The sequence below is a fragment of the Saccopteryx bilineata genome, chromosome 4 (genome assembly GCF_036850765.1).
Source record: "Saccopteryx bilineata isolate mSacBil1 chromosome 4, mSacBil1_pri_phased_curated, whole genome shotgun sequence".
Classification (NCBI taxonomy): Eukaryota; Metazoa; Chordata; class Mammalia; order Chiroptera; family Emballonuridae; genus Saccopteryx; species Saccopteryx bilineata.
Window position 1 is genome coordinate 115,274,512 of NC_089493.1, and position 18,146 is coordinate 115,292,657.

At 35.5% G+C, this 18,146-nt stretch overlaps 1 protein-coding gene and 1 pseudogene across 1 annotated transcript in view; both read left to right on the top strand.

Moving 5' to 3' along the window:
- MDGA2 (MAM domain containing glycosylphosphatidylinositol anchor 2) overlaps window positions 1-18,146 on the top strand; it is a 1,032,115-nt gene that overhangs the window by 784,578 nt on the left and 229,391 nt on the right. Inside the window, exon 8 of the mRNA XM_066277806.1 lies at window positions 12,872-13,165. Coding sequence (XP_066133903.1) covers window positions 12,872-13,165 — 294 coding nt within the window. The remainder of the gene's footprint in view (window positions 1-12,871; window positions 13,166-18,146) is intronic.
- Window positions 15,047-16,410, top strand: LOC136336281 (heterogeneous nuclear ribonucleoprotein K pseudogene; annotated as a pseudogene).

Here is an 18,146-nt window from a genome sequence, read left to right on the forward strand (position 1 = left end):
CCTTTTAACTTACTGATCCCTGTTTTTCACAAAAGTACTCTGACCTGTGTGAAAATGGACAGCACTGACATTTGTCATCCTCATCAAAGAGGAATAAGTGTGTTTAGGAATGCCCAAACCTTGCTCCTTCACAGAAATGGTATGAAAGCTGGCATATCTGTATTATGTGCCATTTTATGATACTATCCAAATACACAGTTATCATGTCTAATGGCAGAAATCTGCAGCCTCTTTTTTTGCATGATATTGGAGGGTGCCGCTGACTGTTTAGAATAAAAATGTCCATTTCTCTTTTCCAAAATATTATCTTCTTCAAATAGTTTCCTCATCTGAAATGCACACATGTCTCCAAGACAACAAAAAATGGCAATTATATTTATTATTTATACATGTGTATATATATTTACATATTACTTATAAAATATTTCTTGGACTTATGTGTACCCATGGTCAGTACTTGAGTCATCATGAATCTGAATAAATCAAAATCTTTGCCCTCATTATAGAAATATGTGCGTAAGAAAAAAATCTAGTTACTGATATACTAATAAAAAGCATTTATAAGAAACCATTATAAGTAACATATATTGTTTATTACATGCTAGACATTATGCTCATGATTTTGGGTATATTGTACTATTTAACCCTAAAAAAATCAGAGGTAGTTACAATTATGCTCACTTTACTTAGAATAGTAAACAGAGCTATAAGTTAGATAATTTCCCAAGGCCACACAGCCGTAGATGGTGGAGCTAGGATCTGAATCTAGGCTGCCAGACCTCAGCCTTGCTCTTTATAAGGATATTCCACAGATCAAAATAATTTACAGTTTACAGGACTAATGTGTATTATACTATTTTATCTTAAATTCTCAATTTTTTTATTACTGGCAGATGAGAAAACAGATTAATAATATTTGAAGGTAATGAATGCTCTAATTTATCTCTCTTGTTCACAATTTTAAGCATATTTGTCTATTGAAGGAGTTTAGAAATGTGTGTCACAATAAATTGATATTAACTGTAGCATAGGGCATAAGTTTTTATAAATACAGTCTTTCTTTTGCTCAGAATGTTTGCTATTAATTTAAGGGATACTGCATTTATAATACATATAAATGCATTTAGATCAATTATGGCACCTTTTTATAGAATGAGTTGTCAAGGGCACAAATATTTTATTGAATAAAAAATTATAGGTTTTTGGAGAACTCTGAGCTAACTTATAAGCTATGGGACCATTTCTTGTGTATAATTTTTAGTTTATATATTATGCTGTTTAGGAAGCACTATTAAGCTTTTATTTATTTATTTATTTTTATTTAATTTTTTTAGTGAGATAAAGAGACAGAGATAGACATGAAGGGAGAGAGCTGAGAAGCATAACTCATAGTTGAGGCATCTTAGTTGTTCATTGATGACTTTCTCATATTGACAGGGAAGCTCTTGCCAAGCCAGTGACCCCTTGCTCAAGCCAGCGCTGTGACTTTGGGCTCAAGTCAGCAATCTTTGGGCTCAAAACAGTGACCATGGAGTCATGTCTATGATCCCATGCGCAAGCCAGGAACTCCGCACTCAAACTGGATGAGCTCTCATTCATGCGGGCGACCTCGGGGTTTCAAACCTGGGTCCTCAGCATCCCAGGCTAACATTCTATCCACTGCGCCACCACCTGGTCAGGCAGTGTTCAGCTTTTAAAGTTAAAATTCATATACACAAATAACTATTGTTTACCAGTTTTACTCTGCATTTAAAAAACATATATTAAGCATGAAATGGAACTTGATTAACAGTAAAGTCAAGAAATTGATCCCTGAATTCTCAGAAATGGTTATAAAATTACTCTTCATTAAATGACCTACTTATATCTTTTTAATTAAATAGCTTATCAATTTATTTTATGTTCTAACTCTTGTAACACTTTCTTCTTATTACAGAAAAAAAGCAAGTGCTTATTTTGCTATTCTAGAGTCCTTACAACAATCTCAATCTAGTCCAGAGTACTAGCTTACTAAAATTTTAATGTAATTTGAGTCACTAGCAAGCAAAAATATTTTGCTCCTTTTTATTTAATTCAATTGTTTCAAAAAAAATGTTTCCACATATAAAATTTATGTACTTAATATATCATTTATATATTTCAGTGCATGAGAAACATATACAATAGTCAAGAACCATAGACAATGCTTTCGTATCTTTTCTCAAAGAGGTTAGTAGAAAAATCTCTTATTGATTCAGATTTATTTTAATGATTCTAGAAAATATCTTATAATAAGCTTACATTAGAAACTAAATAATATGAAGATCATAACAATTCAACATACTTGAAAAATAAGCTTAACTAAATGTTACACAAGAAACCTTAGCCTGAGTTCCCGTTGACTTATCTGCTTGTGAGACAGCAAAATCAAACCTGTGTTTGTTTGCAACTGGCTTTGTAGCTTGGGTAGCAGGGAAAATATGAGTGCCACTTAGAGAATGATTTTCTATTTTGTTCTTTCATCTTATGCTTTGTGTTCTGTTGAATCCCTCAGAGACTATTCTTGTGCCATAGCAACACCTGCTGGGAGAGAAAAGTTGGAGCAGCCACAACCGTTGCCTGCCAAACCTGTTTTCCTGATTGAATGGCACTGCATGTCCTCATCTTCCTATACTAAACCCTCCAGTTGCTACACTTCAGGATTTTGCCTCTTCCCACATGTTTCAAATAACTAACAATGCCATTGTAAAAAAATACTCCACAACTTTTTTAAAAGGACACATCATGTGTCTGTATGCCTGCATGTACATTTCCCCTTAGAGCAGGGGTCCCCAAACGTTTTACACAAGGGGCCAGTTCACTGTCCCTCAGACCATTGGAGGGCTGGACTATAAAAAAAATCTATGAACAAATCCCTATGCACACTGCACATATCTTATTTTAAAGTAAAAACAAACAAACAAAATGGGAACAAATACAATATTTAAAATAAAGAACAAGTAAATTTAAATCAACAAACTGACCAGTATTTCAATGGGAACTATGGGCCTGCTTTTGGCTAATGAGATGGTCAATGTCCAGTTCCATATTTGCCATTGCTAGCCATAACAAGTGATATGATGCGCTTTCAGAGCTGTGACACATGTGACCCGTGTCACTGGAAGTAGTACTGTACATGAGAGATGCCGCGCTTTGCAGCGCCACCACATACAGTACTCCAGGAGTACAGGATGCGCATGCATCCTGTGCTCCTCTCACTGACCACCAATGAAAGAGGTGCCCCTTCCGGAAGTCCAGTGGGGGGCTGGATAAATGGCCTCAGGGGGCCGCATGTGGTCCACTGGCCATAGTTTGGGGACCTCTGCCTTAGAGTTTCCAAATGCAAGTGACATAATATTTTAACCTCATGTTTGTTTTTAAAATGTGCTTTCTTTCTGCTCTATTGCTAGATTTGTAAAACATTGTCAACCTTGTTTTATTAGTATCTCCTGATTTATTATAAGTGAACCAGTAAAAAATAGTTTGTCAGTGCAAAAAAAATGTACTTTTTATATATAGAGTGTGATAAGTGATCTTTTTATGCTTGTTCATATCCTAGACAAAAACATTAGCCTTACCATCTGGTGTGAGGACATATTTTAAAGTAAATGCTTGTTTCATATATGATTTACCAACCCAACTGTAGGTAATATAAGTCTTAGAATATGTGTCTGCATGGACATTCTGTTGTAGAGCCAAGCAGCTTTTTCTTTAGTGCTAATAGAGGAAAGCCACGGCATGGACAGATTCTCTAGTACCATTAAATGTTTCCAACATTTTACCTCCCTGTATCATTCCCTTGATAGAATTAAAACCCAACAGAAATACTAACTTTATAAAAACCATTTTTTGTGGTTTTAAAAAGTTAAAAATAAGAAGAATTTGTGTGGAAATGATATTGACATGCATGTACTTTATAATTAAGCTGTAGATAATCAAGAGGTGACTATTCATCAATAGTTTTCTTAGTTTGCTTGCTGAGTAACTGTATGGCCAGTAGTAGCGGCCATCGTGGCCATTCATATGCAGGTTCTCATGGGATTTGGGCAGACAGTAAAGAAACAGTGGAGCCAAAAATGGTGGGCTATTCTTTTATTAAAGTCTCACACTGGCTAATGAGCAACACACAAGGAAAATTCTTCCCTCCAGTTTTATAACCAGGAGAATCTTCTCCAGTTTCTCCTAGAATCAAAGGCCCCACCAGTCTCAGTGGAGCTCATAAAAGCCCCTCACCTCTGGTTCCCCATCTGCACACCTTCTCTTTCAGCACTCTGCATTGACTCTGCTCTCTTGGCAAACATGGCTTCTTTCTGCCTCTTTCTCCTTTTGCTCTCTTTTCAAAACTTTCTGGTGCAAAAACCTCTCCTCCAGCAAACATTAACAAAACAATGGCTCTTCCCAAGCAGGAAGGTAATTTGCAATTTCACAGACCACCTGTACCTGGCGCTGCCCAGCCTCCAATGCAAACTATAAGTGAGCAAACATAAAAATCATATTTTACAAATTTGTTTGACCAACAGTAACCTTGATTGGTGCTCCATAAATACCAGAGGTTTATTAAGCACCTCTAAAGTAGTTAAAATGTCATGCAGTGAGGGAACTACTGAGGAAATAGATAAAACCTAATGCTGGCCTCAAGATGTTTTAGCTGCACATGTTAGAGAGTGCATATTTTGCCATGACAGGTATTAGAATAGATCAGATATGCTGCAATTCAGAGACTTGGAAAATAAGTAGAAGATACACAAATCAAGAAAGACTTTTAAGATAATAGAAAACTTTAATTAGGCCTTAAATGTGAGGAATTGTTGGCTGGGTACTGTGAAGACAAAGTTATTCCTGGACAGAAGTGAGCAAGGTGAGGAGTGGGAATGAACTAAGTATGTAATGCAGACCCAATGACCTGCCAAAACTGAATGGACAGCTTTTCCAGAAACACTATGCCTTAATAACAGTCGGCAGATAAGCTAGAACATGAACAATGGGATTTAGACCATCTTAGAAAATGGGGAGCTACTAAAGATCTTTGAATGTTAGTATGACATGATTTTTAAGAACTAGTAATTCAGAAATGTAAGATTTTTTTAAGGAGGGGGAAGAGACATTCATGAATTAGATTTTAGTAAGTCATTTGAAAGTGGGAAGAAAATATAGAAGGAAATCTTAACTATGCCTCATGGAAGTTCTGCATCTTTTAAATAACAACATGGGGAACGTTTATTCTTTCAATGAGAAATCAGCTGTAGAGTGTTGTTGTCTTTTATCAAGCATTGTTCATTACCAGTCATGGTTTCTAAAAGGAGACAAATATTAACAAGTCAATAAGTCAGGGGACTTGAGCTAGATTTTTTTGTCACCTTGAATATCTTTCAAGGACACTATACTATGTATTTTAACTGACACATAATTTTTAAGAATGGGATACACTTATTGGTTTAAAAATATTTGGAGGATTTGATTGGAATTATTTTTATATCGAAGTTAATTATCAGATTTGCTTTATATTATCATATGAATATTTCCCAGAGGCCACAAAACATCACATTCTTAGAAATTTTATGTATTGACATATTATTCCCAGTCTTAGCAGTGTGTTCAAATCAACTGTGAGGTTCATGATCAGACTATTTCTAATACTGAGTGGAAGAGAAATGAGTGGAGTTACAAGCATGTTGACAATTTCACTTAACAATAGCTTATTTTACTTATCTTATAGTCCATTGTGAGAAGTCATTGCTTACATACCACTGATAGTTGTTGCAATTGCAAACTGTTCATTTCTTAACTTCCCTGTAAAATGCTGTGATTTTTCAAAACCTCAGACTGAGTAATTCATGTGCATGTCTCCTGCTTACAATGCCAATGTGTAGGATGTTAGCAAAAAAGAGATGAGAACTACTGACTCAGACACTAAGAAAGCACTTAAGTGTGATAGAATATCTTTTTCTTTAATTGATTGATTTTAGCAAGGGAGGAAAAGAGAGAGAGAGAAAGAGAGAGAGAGAGAGTGGGAGAGAAGGGGCAGAGGGATGGGTGGAGAAGCAGATGGTCCCTTTTCCTATGTGCCCTAACTGGGAATCGAACCCGGGACTTCCACACGCCTGGCCGATACTCTATCACTGAGCCAACAGGCCCAGGAAAAATACCTTTCCTTTAATACTAAGTGATCTCTTAATAAGGATTTGCTAGCCTTGGCATCTTGATCAGTAGGTCACCAGGAATGAAAATCACATCAAGTCTGTAGATCTGGTTAGCATGAGAATCTTTGAACCTGACCTTTAGGGAAATCTTTCATAAATACACAATATTTTTTGAAGTCTGATTAATTTATGTTTTAATTACATGTTATATATTCTACTCTAGAATATATATATGTATTATGAACTATTTCTCATAATTCAAGTATAATTAAATCAACACTATACTTATTTGGAGATTCTTGAAAATATGAGTCTGGTTGTCCTTTTGGAGAGAATTCTTCTTATTTAGTGTATTATGATTTTTATATTAAAATAAATATAGTAAAGGAGATATATATGTTTTTAAACAGCTGCTATTATAGTACATTATAAATATATATTTTAAACCAATAGATTCATAATAAGCATGCCCTGATGACTTTGTTTCAGACAGCATAATATATTCTCATACAGCTCATATAAACTAAACTTTCCCTGCATTCTTTTGAGTATGAAAAATAAGCCAGTCATTTTCCTAAGCAAACTAAAGATTAAATTTCTTCAACCTCCTTCTGAATGAGGAAATGAAAACATTTTCACTTTCTACATTTACTTTATTTTTTAGTTTGTGATACCATAGAACAGTTGACAGAAAACCAGTTTGTCCAAGTTATTTGTCTATTTATGTTTGGAATAATAAACTTTGATGTCATATGTTTTTCCAGTTTCTCTGCTTATAGCATCTCCAATAGTAGCAGTGCAGATAAGAAAAAGCAATAAGTAAAAGCAGTATATAGACCAGTGGTAGTCCACCTGGTCCCTACTGCCCACTAGTGGGCGTTCCAGCTTTCATGATGGGCGATAGCGGAGCAACCAAAGTATAAATAAAAAGATAGATTTAACCATAGTAAGTTGTTTTATAAAGATTTATTCTGCCAATCTTAGTGAAAATCTGACATCAAGCACTTGGTAATTATTATTATATGCTTTAACTTGCTGTAACTCTGCTTTATAAATTTTATAAAGTAAAGTTACTTCCCTACTTTATAAATCACCATTACTGTGGAACCGGTGGGCAGTTAGAAAATTTTACTACTAACAGAGTTACAACAGTGGGCGGTAGGTATAAAAAGGTTGACTACCTCTGATATAGACTGTATTAACAGAAGATGTGTTTTTGTGTTTTATCAGGAGGGACTTTTTCTCTGGCTGGCACATCATCAATAAATGTAGATCTCACAAGGTGCAGAGGTTTAAATTTTTTCTACTTAATTTGATGTTTTTATTGTAAGACTTAATATTTTAAAAATTAGTTTAGAGTTAAGGCATAATAAACATGAAAAAATTAAATAACATGTCCTTGAATTGGCTTTTTAAAAAAAATTACAACTTATTTATCAAAATCTTTAAATGAAAAGAGACAGAAAAAGAAAACACTTTTTTGAGTGTTTTAAGATCCTTTTTTTGAATCTCTTCACTCTCACATATAGTCTCATATATCTCAAGATCTGCTGCGTCTGACATCTATGCTGATGATATATTTGCAGGTGATCCTGATACTTGTGTGGACTACTAATGATGCAATTAGTACTTTGGGTTGTTATCACTCACCCTTGTTCTAAAATGTTCATGATTTTTATCTATTATGTTTATTTCTATTATACTCATAGTTGCTTATCTTCTTACCTCCTTATGTTTCTCTCTATTTCTAACCCCCTTCTTCCCTCAATTATTTCATGGTTTCCTGGTCTGTGCCAAGTAAGAGAGCAGGACACCAGATTTTTGAGATAAGAATAAGACACTCTGTGTTTTCAAGGCGCTATCTGGTCAGAGGTACAAACATGCAAGGAAGTATAGTGCAAGGCCACATGTACAGGTAACATGGGGATGCAGTGCACAAAGTGGTCAAGAAGAGGAAGCAACCAGGTCAACCCAGGGGCACGCAAAGTTATCATGAAAGTGGTATGGTAACATTTGCACTGAATCTCAAACACAGGGCAGGCAGGAAGTGCTAGAATACATGCTGAAGATAGGAAAAGTTGCTTGCTCAAGAGCATTGCAGTTGACTGGTTGTTAAAACCACACGTGAATGAGTGTTATAAGATTGAGCAATTTTGGAAGGGTATTTCTCAGACTATGTTGTCTAAAACACCATGTCCAGAGTGACATTTGTGCTATTAAAGATAGGAGTTTTCATCAGATGAACCTTGAAAACAGGCTGTATTAATCTTCCAAGTTTCTCTGGGCTTCTTAGAGCCTATAATATGCGAATATGCATTGCACATATTGTAGAGGTGTAAAAAATGAAGGAACTATGCAGAAAAAATTAAATTACCAATAACTTTCCACTCAGAGAAAGCCACTGTTAGTGTTTTAGAATATTTCTTTCTAGGAATTCTTTTCTTCTCTGCATTGGGCTCTACTGCTTGCTGTCTTAATTTGCACATATGCTGTAATATGTTTTACCGAGTCCCTATTAAGTGCAAAATAGAGTGCTGAATGCTGACTATATAAAGATGAACAATATATACTCTCCCCTTTAAGAACTTCCCTGTTAAAATGCATTAGCATAAGATGTTTTTATATAAAAATGTGACACTACTTTTATGCTGCTCAGTAACAGGCTTTTCTCATTTATTAATAGTGGTTATAGCTATTACTAGCTTGCTTTTCTTACTTAAAAATATAAATATCCTTTTCAATAAATGTAAATCTATTAGGTCATCTTTCAAGAGGCTGCATTATATTCTATTGTGTGCCTGTACCTCTATTTATTTAACATGTCCATCAGGTTGTTCTCAGGTTTTGTTTTTTAAATTAAAGCAGAGTTATTTTTGGCACTCTCATGGAGGTTTGTAGTTTTCATAGTGACATGAACAAAATAGCACCTATGATGATAAAATTCATGACAGGATAGCCAGGGGCCTGGGAAAATTTGACTGGTGACAGAGAGACCAATTAGGACGTTGTCACAGGAAAAGAAAATGATTTCTGCTAAGAAATCTACCTATAGCCATGTGAAGACAGCCATGTGAGATATTTTTGATAAAGAAATTAAAGCAACTGATAGGAAAATGTAAGCAAAGAGAAACGGTGAAAAAGAGAAAACATTATGGTTTTCACTACTATATGAAGTGTGTTGATGGTTATCAACTAAGTCAAGAAAGCAATGGTGCTTAGGTTTGGAGATTTAAAAGACTTCTGGAATACATAAATAGGTTGCAGTCATTAACTGAAAGAACTATGGGCTAAAGTTAGAATTTGTATTATCAACATATAAAGCAGATAAATATGTGAGATCAAACTAGACCTCATAACAGAAAAATATATGGTATCAATTATGAGGATTGAGTGTGGAATTCTAGATAATGTAAAATGTAAAATGGACTAGGGAGAGAAACCTGTAAGAACTTTGAGAAGGTATAAGCTTTCTTGGTCAAGAGAGTTGCAAAAAAAAAAAAAAAGAATTAACCTCCAATATCAAGATTTAAAAAGCCTCATGGAAGAGTTGAAAAATAAACTATATTTTAATTAGGCTTTGCAATTTGGCAAAAACTGGGCTAATTGGTTTAAACTTTATTGTCAAGTTACCCAGATTAAAACTGAGGTTTATATTTCTGTAATTTTTATTACATAGGAAAGGAAGTTTATCTAAATAAAGAAATAAAGAACAGTTTTACAAACAGAGTACTTAAACTATTTAGCATGATTACATTATACAGCATAGATAGTCAGGGGTGAGTATAGTTTAGAATGGCCTGATGTAACAAGGTCTTTGAATACCCATCTTGTCAGGGCAGGAAATAAATACTTTCATTTAGCACCACTTTCATCTTTAAGTTTTTACTGTTTGTTCTTGTAGTCAAATATTAATAAACTTGGAGTTCATTAAGTGCAAATGCTGAGTGTCAAAAATGAAGAAATTATTACTCACAGTGGTTAAGGTTGGCCAAAGTCATCTGGCTTATTTTTGGAAAAAATGAGATGGAAGATTCTAGAAAGAACACTCTAATAAATAACTTCTTAATTTATAATTTCTTTTCATATATTTTACATAGATTTATGAAAACTTGCATATTTATTTGTATTGGCATATTAATAGCAGTTTGGGTTTATAGGCTAGAATATTTTGGAAATATTCTAATATAGATAGAACTAGATACTTATGATAAAAATAGATATACAACATAAAATAGATAGATAACGTAATTTGCAAAATGTGTGTCAATTACACCTTCACCTTTCTATCTGACTCTTCGATTGTCCTTTGGCTAGTGATCAAGAGATGGGCAGGGCAAGTTAGTCTAATTTGTTTATAGGAGCAGAGTGGTTATGAACAGGAGTACAGTGCTACCCCAGATGATGCGTTTCAGCCACCAGAGTTTACTGGAGCTGCTTCACGTGTCATTTCTCTATATTACCTATATTGTTATAAATTGGCTTCAGTTTGAATTTTGTTCAAATCAAAGTATTTATCTTCTCTTATTCTCACTGTGTTCAATTGTTAAATTTTAATAGTAAATATTAGGATTATCAGGGGGAAGTAAATGAATATGTAGAATCCCTAACTCTATATATTGAACACATAGTAGGATCATACATAATGTTAAATGGTGAAGTCATTGCTTTTATTCTGTGTTTTCTCATGCAGGGTGAGTAAATATTACAGCTTCTTTTTTATTTTATTGTTGAGGATGCTGCTTAGAAATGCATCATTCCCTTGTGGTTTACTTGTAAAAGAATAAATTAACTAATCATTTAATTGTTTATATTTACAAGAATAAATTATTAAATCAAATTATTTAATCATGTAGGTTTTTTAAATGCAGCCATATTTAAACATATGCATTGTTAAGGACAATTCTTAGAATGTGTATATCTATTTCAAGAAGGTAGTGATTAATATTCCATATTTTCTAATTCTCATTTTTATGCATTATTTAACTGCTTTTATAAGATAAGTATATGAAAGAATTAAATGAAAAAGTATATACAAAGGTACTTAAATAGCAAAATAAATAATTCTCATATCACTTTGTTGTTGAATTTATTTTTTTCTATGTGGGAAATACACATCTTTTCAACATTAGTTGAAAGATGACTTAAAAAATAATTATATTTGTTTTTGTTTTTGGGTATTGGAAGTAGTAATGCTAGAAGGGAGAATAAAACCTTTGCCTTTTTAATCATGTGCAATACTCTTCAAAGGAAGTATGTTACATTTATCAGAAGGATAGAATTATTCATGTATTTCTATTTATTCTTATTCTGGCATTTAATTCAGTCTAAGGATTTTGATAGATGTTCTACTGCATAAATATATTTGAATTTGTATACATTGTATAAGAAATAAAATTTTTCCAATGGAACAGGTAATTTTATCTGTAAGAAAACTCATTAGGTAGTGTTTAGCTGTTAGTTCATGTTCAGTTCTAAATTGTAACATATACATTCCAGCACAATAATTAATTTCCAGTAACTTCAATCTAATTTTCTCATAAATATCTTCAGTAAATTCAGAAATGAGCTTAATGTGAAAAAAATCACAATTCTTATATTATTGAATTATTTTTGAAAATTCACTTAAAATTAATTTTACAGAAGGAGTGGCAGCATTATAAAAAACTGTTTGCCGTGATCTCAAAATGTTAAAGTAAAATTATATGGAATTCAAATCTCAAAAATATATTAAAAACTCAAAAGAGCAGAATATAATGGATTGTCAGAGTGTGACATTGCCCTATCTCATTTCCTCTAGAGAGAAAGCAAATCTTAAACCTCAGCAATTTGGCAACGGTTTCTAAACCAGTCAGAACTTCTAATTGTGTAACAAAGGTTCTTCTTTTTCCCTTTCCTACTATTTGTGTTTACTGTGGCTGCTAAGTTTCCATTGTCACTTACCCTTTACGATAGTATTCATGGGTAAGAAATAACAGCAAATGAATCAGAAGACTGAAAATCTGAATCCAACCCTCAGCAAGCAGGATCGCTGCTCTTCCATGAAATGCAGATGTTAAAGACATCAGTTAATGGCTGATAATGACAAGTCATTGAGTGGATTTTTTTTTTTTTTTTTACAGAAACAGAGAGTCAGAGAGAGGGATAGACAGGGACAGACAGACAGGAATGGAGAGAGATGAGAAGCATCAATCATCAGTTTTTTGTTGTGGCACCTTAGTTGTTCATTGATTGCTTTCTCATATATGCCTTGACCAGGGGGCTACAGCAGACTGAGTAACCCCTTGCTTGAGCCAGTGACCTTGGGTCCAAGCTAGTGAGCTTTGCTCAAACCTGATGAGCCCACGCTCAAGCTGGCAACCTTGGGGGTCTCGAACCTGGGTCCTTCCGCATCCCAGTCCGATGCTCTATCCACAATGTCACCGCCTGGTCAGGCTTGAGTGGATTGTTCTTATGATGACCATTTACAGTTTAATTTAATGCTCTATTTATTTTGCTAAAGTTTGAAGACCTCATTCCAGAGTTTTATAAAAACACTTGAGAATTATTTCAAGTAAGGATATTTGCCAGTTATTCCCAAAGCCTCTATTACTTTTGTCATCTGAATTATCACACATCTTCAACCAGCAGATATTGTTTCCTTATAATTTTCTGTTTTTGAATATGCTTTACCAGTTTATACTAACCTTGAAAAATCTTTTTTTTCCCATTTCAAGTTCCACCCAATCTGACTGTTCCACAGGAAAAATCACCTTTGGTCACCAGAGAAGGAGACACAATAGAACTGCAGTGTCAAGTAACTGGAAAACCTAAACCCATCATCCTTTGGTCTAGAGCGGATAAGGAAGTTGCAATGCCTGATGGGTCAATGCAAATGGAAAGTTATGATGGGACGCTGAGGATTGTGAATGTGTCTAGGGAAATGTCAGGAATGTACAGATGTCAAACTAGCCAGTACAACGGATTTAACGTGAAACCAAGAGAAGCCTTGGTGCAGCTCATCGTACAGTGTAAGTAATTTTTTTCTATGTGTTTCTATTAGTAGACAAGGGAAGACACGATACAATATTATACTAGTAAAAAGAGGTAATTTTTGGAATTAAATTAGGATAAACTATTTACACATTATTGCTATCCAATGTAAATTGTAATTTCACCTAAATCTAACTATTACATGAGCAAATACACACTAACAGATGAGAATTGTGTGTGTGTGTGTATGTGATGATTATAATTGTATTATGTGGTTAATGCCAAAAAATCAACCAATGAAATAGTTAAAAACTGGCCATGCATAATGAAGTAAAGTGAAGACTAGAAGTAATTAATTCACATTATACTATTCCTGTATTTTCACAGTTCATGTTTCTTCTTCTGGCAGTTGTGTGCCCTTGGTCTAAACTATCCACCTATTGCAAGGCATCCTTTTGTTTAAATTGTGGAAACCTACTCATTGAAATGCAATGTTTACATATCTGAAGTTTTAAGAGTAGACTGAATTATCTAGTAATATTGAGATAATTCAGGCAGATATTAGTTGTTGAATTTTTGTTTGACTTAACAAATGTTGCTTAACTGTGAGATTTGAAGGGTAGATTTTTAACTCCGGTATTTTTATTGAAATCACTGTTAAATTTCTAACAAAAATATTATAGATATTGTGTGATTTGTGTTTGCTTTTAGTATTAAAAGGTCCTAAATTCATAAATTTAAGAAGTTTAACAATGTCCAACTGGTGTCGGATTATTAGAAGATGCCCTGATAATTTTAATGGCAGGTGGTGTGGATATTGCAGAAAGAAAAAAAGCAAACTAACCACAGCCTGTTCAAACTCCAACAGGCTTCTGTAAATTTTAATTGGTGAACTGTTTGTTAAATACATGGTGGCAGAGTCATCAAGAAAAGAATGATTTGGATGAAACTGTGCACAATAAATGACAATGTTGTTTTCTTGCTGTGATTTTTCTGTAATGCAAAAAATGAAAAAAAAATTTAGTCCAAAAATATTTATTTTTATATTAGACTTAATGTCATTGCCAGATTGAATTAACTGACTTTAAATTTGAAAAAATAATTGAGAAATAGGAGGATTAAATTTGGAACTGAGAGTAAATGCATGTATGTATGAGGTGAGTGGTGGGCAAGGACCAAGGTTCTGAGAAATGCTTACCCATTCTTTCCCTAGAGATATATCATAGGAACTCCTATAAATATACAAAGTGTGATTTGTCCAATACCTTGGCTGACACTAGTTTTTTTTTCTCCAAATTATACAGCTTTTAGATAGCAAGTTTCATTCAACCATTCAATATTACTTTTTCCCTCACTGGCTGGCATTATACTCATGAGAGTAAGCTCATAGGTAGGGGGTTCATGTGAAAACAGGTTTCAGAAAGAAAAAGAATTATAAAAGAGAACCCTCTCCTCATTTCTCCAAAAATAAGTCACACCCTCAAGTGACCACAGAGGAAGTTGGTAGAATTTGTAAAATTTCATTCTTGTTGACAGTTATAGGATTCTTTGTTTCCTTCAGAGTTTTGCAAAAAGCTTCATTGCTTCTAAAGCTATCAGCGCAACAGTTTTCACTCTGCCCATGCCTCTCTGGGAAGCACAGACAGAAATGAAAGCTGTGGAACCCAGGGGCTCTAGGGAATTTAGAATGAAATGTTCAAGAACCAGGGTCTTTAATCCCCACAGACTATACTGTTGTCCAGGCTTCAGGAGAAATTGCTGCAGCTGCCTTATCCTCTATTTCACTGATATACCAACCTCGACATCTTGCTTACATCCTGCCTATAGGTTTTGTAAGCTACTGCAGCACTGGGGTGTCTGTTGGTTCCACTCACAACATTTCAGTTTCATTCTGCAAGGATATATAATAACTGATTTGTGTGTCTGTACAAGAAATCCAAGAAAATGGAAACTGAACAGCCAGAAGAAACCTTCTCCAACACCAAAACCAATGGTAAATTTGGTAAGCGCCCCGTGGAAGATATGGAAGAGGAACACGCTTTTAAACAGATCTATTGTAGAAACTCTGATGAAATGGTTGAATGACACACACTCTGTCAGAGCAAGAGTGCCGGGGCAGTGATTGGAAAGAGAGGCAAGAATATCAAGACTCTGCATACTGACTGCAATGCCAGTATGTCAGCCCCAGATAGCAGTGGCCCCAAGTGCATATGGAGTATCAGTGCTACTATTGAAACAATTGGAGAAATTCTGAAGAAAACCATCCCGACCTTGGAAGAAGGCCTGCAGTTTCCATCACCCACTGCAACCAGCCAGCTCCTGCTCAAATCTGATGCTGTGGAATGCTTAAATCACCAACACTGTAAAAGAAGTGACTTTGACTGTGAATTGAGACTGTTGATCCCTTAGAGTCTGGCAGGAGGAATTATTGGGGTCAAGGGAGCTAAAATCAAAGAACTTCGAGAGAAGACTCAGATGATGATCAAACTTCTTTAAGAATGCTGCCCTCATTCCACTGACAGGGTCGTTCTTATTGGAGCAGAACCTGATGGGGTAGAGAGTACATACGATTCCTTGATCTCACATCAGAGTCTCCCATAAAAAGATGTGCACAGCCTTATGATCCCAATTTCTATGACAAAATCTATATTTATGGTGGCTTTACAATGATGGTTGATAACTGCCATGGAAATCCTTTGGGATTTCCCCCATGGGGAAGAGGTGGTCCTTGTGAAGGGTAGGCATTCAATGCCTACTTCTAAAAAAGATTATGATAATGAGCCTTTGAGGAAGACCTCCTCCCCCTCCTACTGGATGAAGTGGCTGCGGTAGTGGCAGAGAATAGATTCTTCCTCTTCCTCCACCACTGCGCCCTAGAGGAGGAGATCTAAAGGCCTAAGACAAGAAAGGGAGACCTGGAGACCCTTATGCTCACATGATTGCTTTCAGTGCCAATGGAACTTGGGACTCTGTAATAGCATGGAGCTCTTCAGAATGGCAGATGGCTTATGAACCACAGGGTGGCTCATATGGTGATCTTGGTGAACCTATTATTACTACACAAGTAACAAATCCCAAAGATTTGGGTGGATCTATTATTGGCACAGGTGAGCAGAGGATTAAACAAATCCGTCATGACTCAGGAGCATCTACCAAAATTGATGAGCCTTCAGAAGGGTCCGAAGAACAGATCATTATCAGTACAGAAACACAGGACCAGGTACAGAATGTGCAGTATTTGCTGTATAGCAGTATGAAGTGGAATTATGGAAAGTTTTTCTAAAACTAGTGAAGAACTGAAGGAGTCCAGCACCTTTTTTTTTTAATCTGCTTCTGTTCAGTAAGTCAGCATTGCTCTGTTTCATGGGTGTTCTGCATTTAAGATGTAGTAAAATCTTTGCTGTTCCCGAGATGCAATGCTTGAGTTCCTTACAAATAGGGTTAGGGTGGAGGGTATGCAAAAACTAACAATGAAAATTTGAAACAACAGCAGAGTGAGTGAATTTTCATTTTTATTTATTGTTGGTGGTTAAAAAAAAACTCCCCCTATATAATTATTGTGAACACTTTGCTTTGTGGTCACTGTAACATTTGTGGGGGGTGGGACAGGAGGAAAAGTAGCAATAGTCCATATGTCCCTTGGCATCTATTCAGAGCAGTATGCAGAATGGAATATTCTTTTGTAAGAAACATTTTATGAATATTAAAATAAATTTAGTGGACCTAAAAAAAAAAAGACTATACTAATGTCCAAAACTCTATTGGTGATTTAAATTTCTTTTTGTTTTCCTTAGTAAGTCCCAAGAAAATGTTAAATTGAGCTCAAGATTTTAAAATTCAATAGTGGATGAAGATAAATACTGACACAATTGTCTCTAGTGTCATGGGGACGTAACTGACTGAAAGACGTCAGTAGACATAAGCAAATATAGGTAAAAAGACCTGTATCCTAATTTGACTTTCGAAGAAGGAGATATAATCTGAGTGCACTTGCCCTCAGAGGCGAGCTTCCCTGGCTCCCTGGGAGGCGCCTGGCTGCCAGCAGTCTTGCCAGTTCCCGGTGAGGCTGCATTGCCTTTCAAGAACCTCCCTTTCATGTAGTCCCAACTCCTGAAGAGAATCTGATTATATGTATGAGCATTTGTCAGGTACAAATAACTGGTAGTAACTTCAGAATATTTCTGAGTGAATAAAACTTTCATTTTTCAGGTACATAATCCCTGCTAGCGATCTAGCCAGCATGCTTGCCTGAGACTTATTATTTATTCCTACAAAAATAATAATACAGGAAATCTGATCGTGTTTTTTTTTTTTTTGTATTTTTCTGAAGCTGGAAATGGGGAGAGACAGTCAGACAGACGCCCACATGCGCCCGACCGGGATCCACCCGGCACGCCCACCAGGGGCGATGCTCTGCCCCTCCGGGGCTTCGCTCTGCTGCGACCAGAGCCACTCCAGCGCCCGGGGCAGAGGCCAAGGAGCCATCCCCAGCACCCAGGCCATCTCTGCTCCAATGGAGCCTCGGCTGCGGGAGGGGAAGAGAGAGACAGAGAGGAAGGAGGGGGGGGGTGGAGAAGCAAACGGTGCCTCTCCTATGTGCCCTGGCCGGGAATCGAACCCGGGTCCCCCGCACACCAGGCCGACGCTCTACCGCTGAGCCAACCGGCCAGGGCCTGATAGTGTTTTTTAAAGGAAAAACATTCTAACTGTGTAGTGATTTCTTAAAAATATGAAAATAATAAGGTATTCATTCTTCACTTAGCTAGCCATGCTACATGTAAGAAGTACTCAGGTAGAATATAACATGTTATTTCATACACATATGCATGCACATATACATACAGGCATGTATACATGTTCATGTATTTACATCATACACAGAAATTAGTTTCAATTACTTACATTATTGCAGCTAGTAAGCTGTGTTTTATATACTTTGTATTCCCAGTGCAATATATTTTACTTTACAGCTCTACAGTAAATGTGTTGAGTGACATAAGTTATGATAACAAAAGAGTA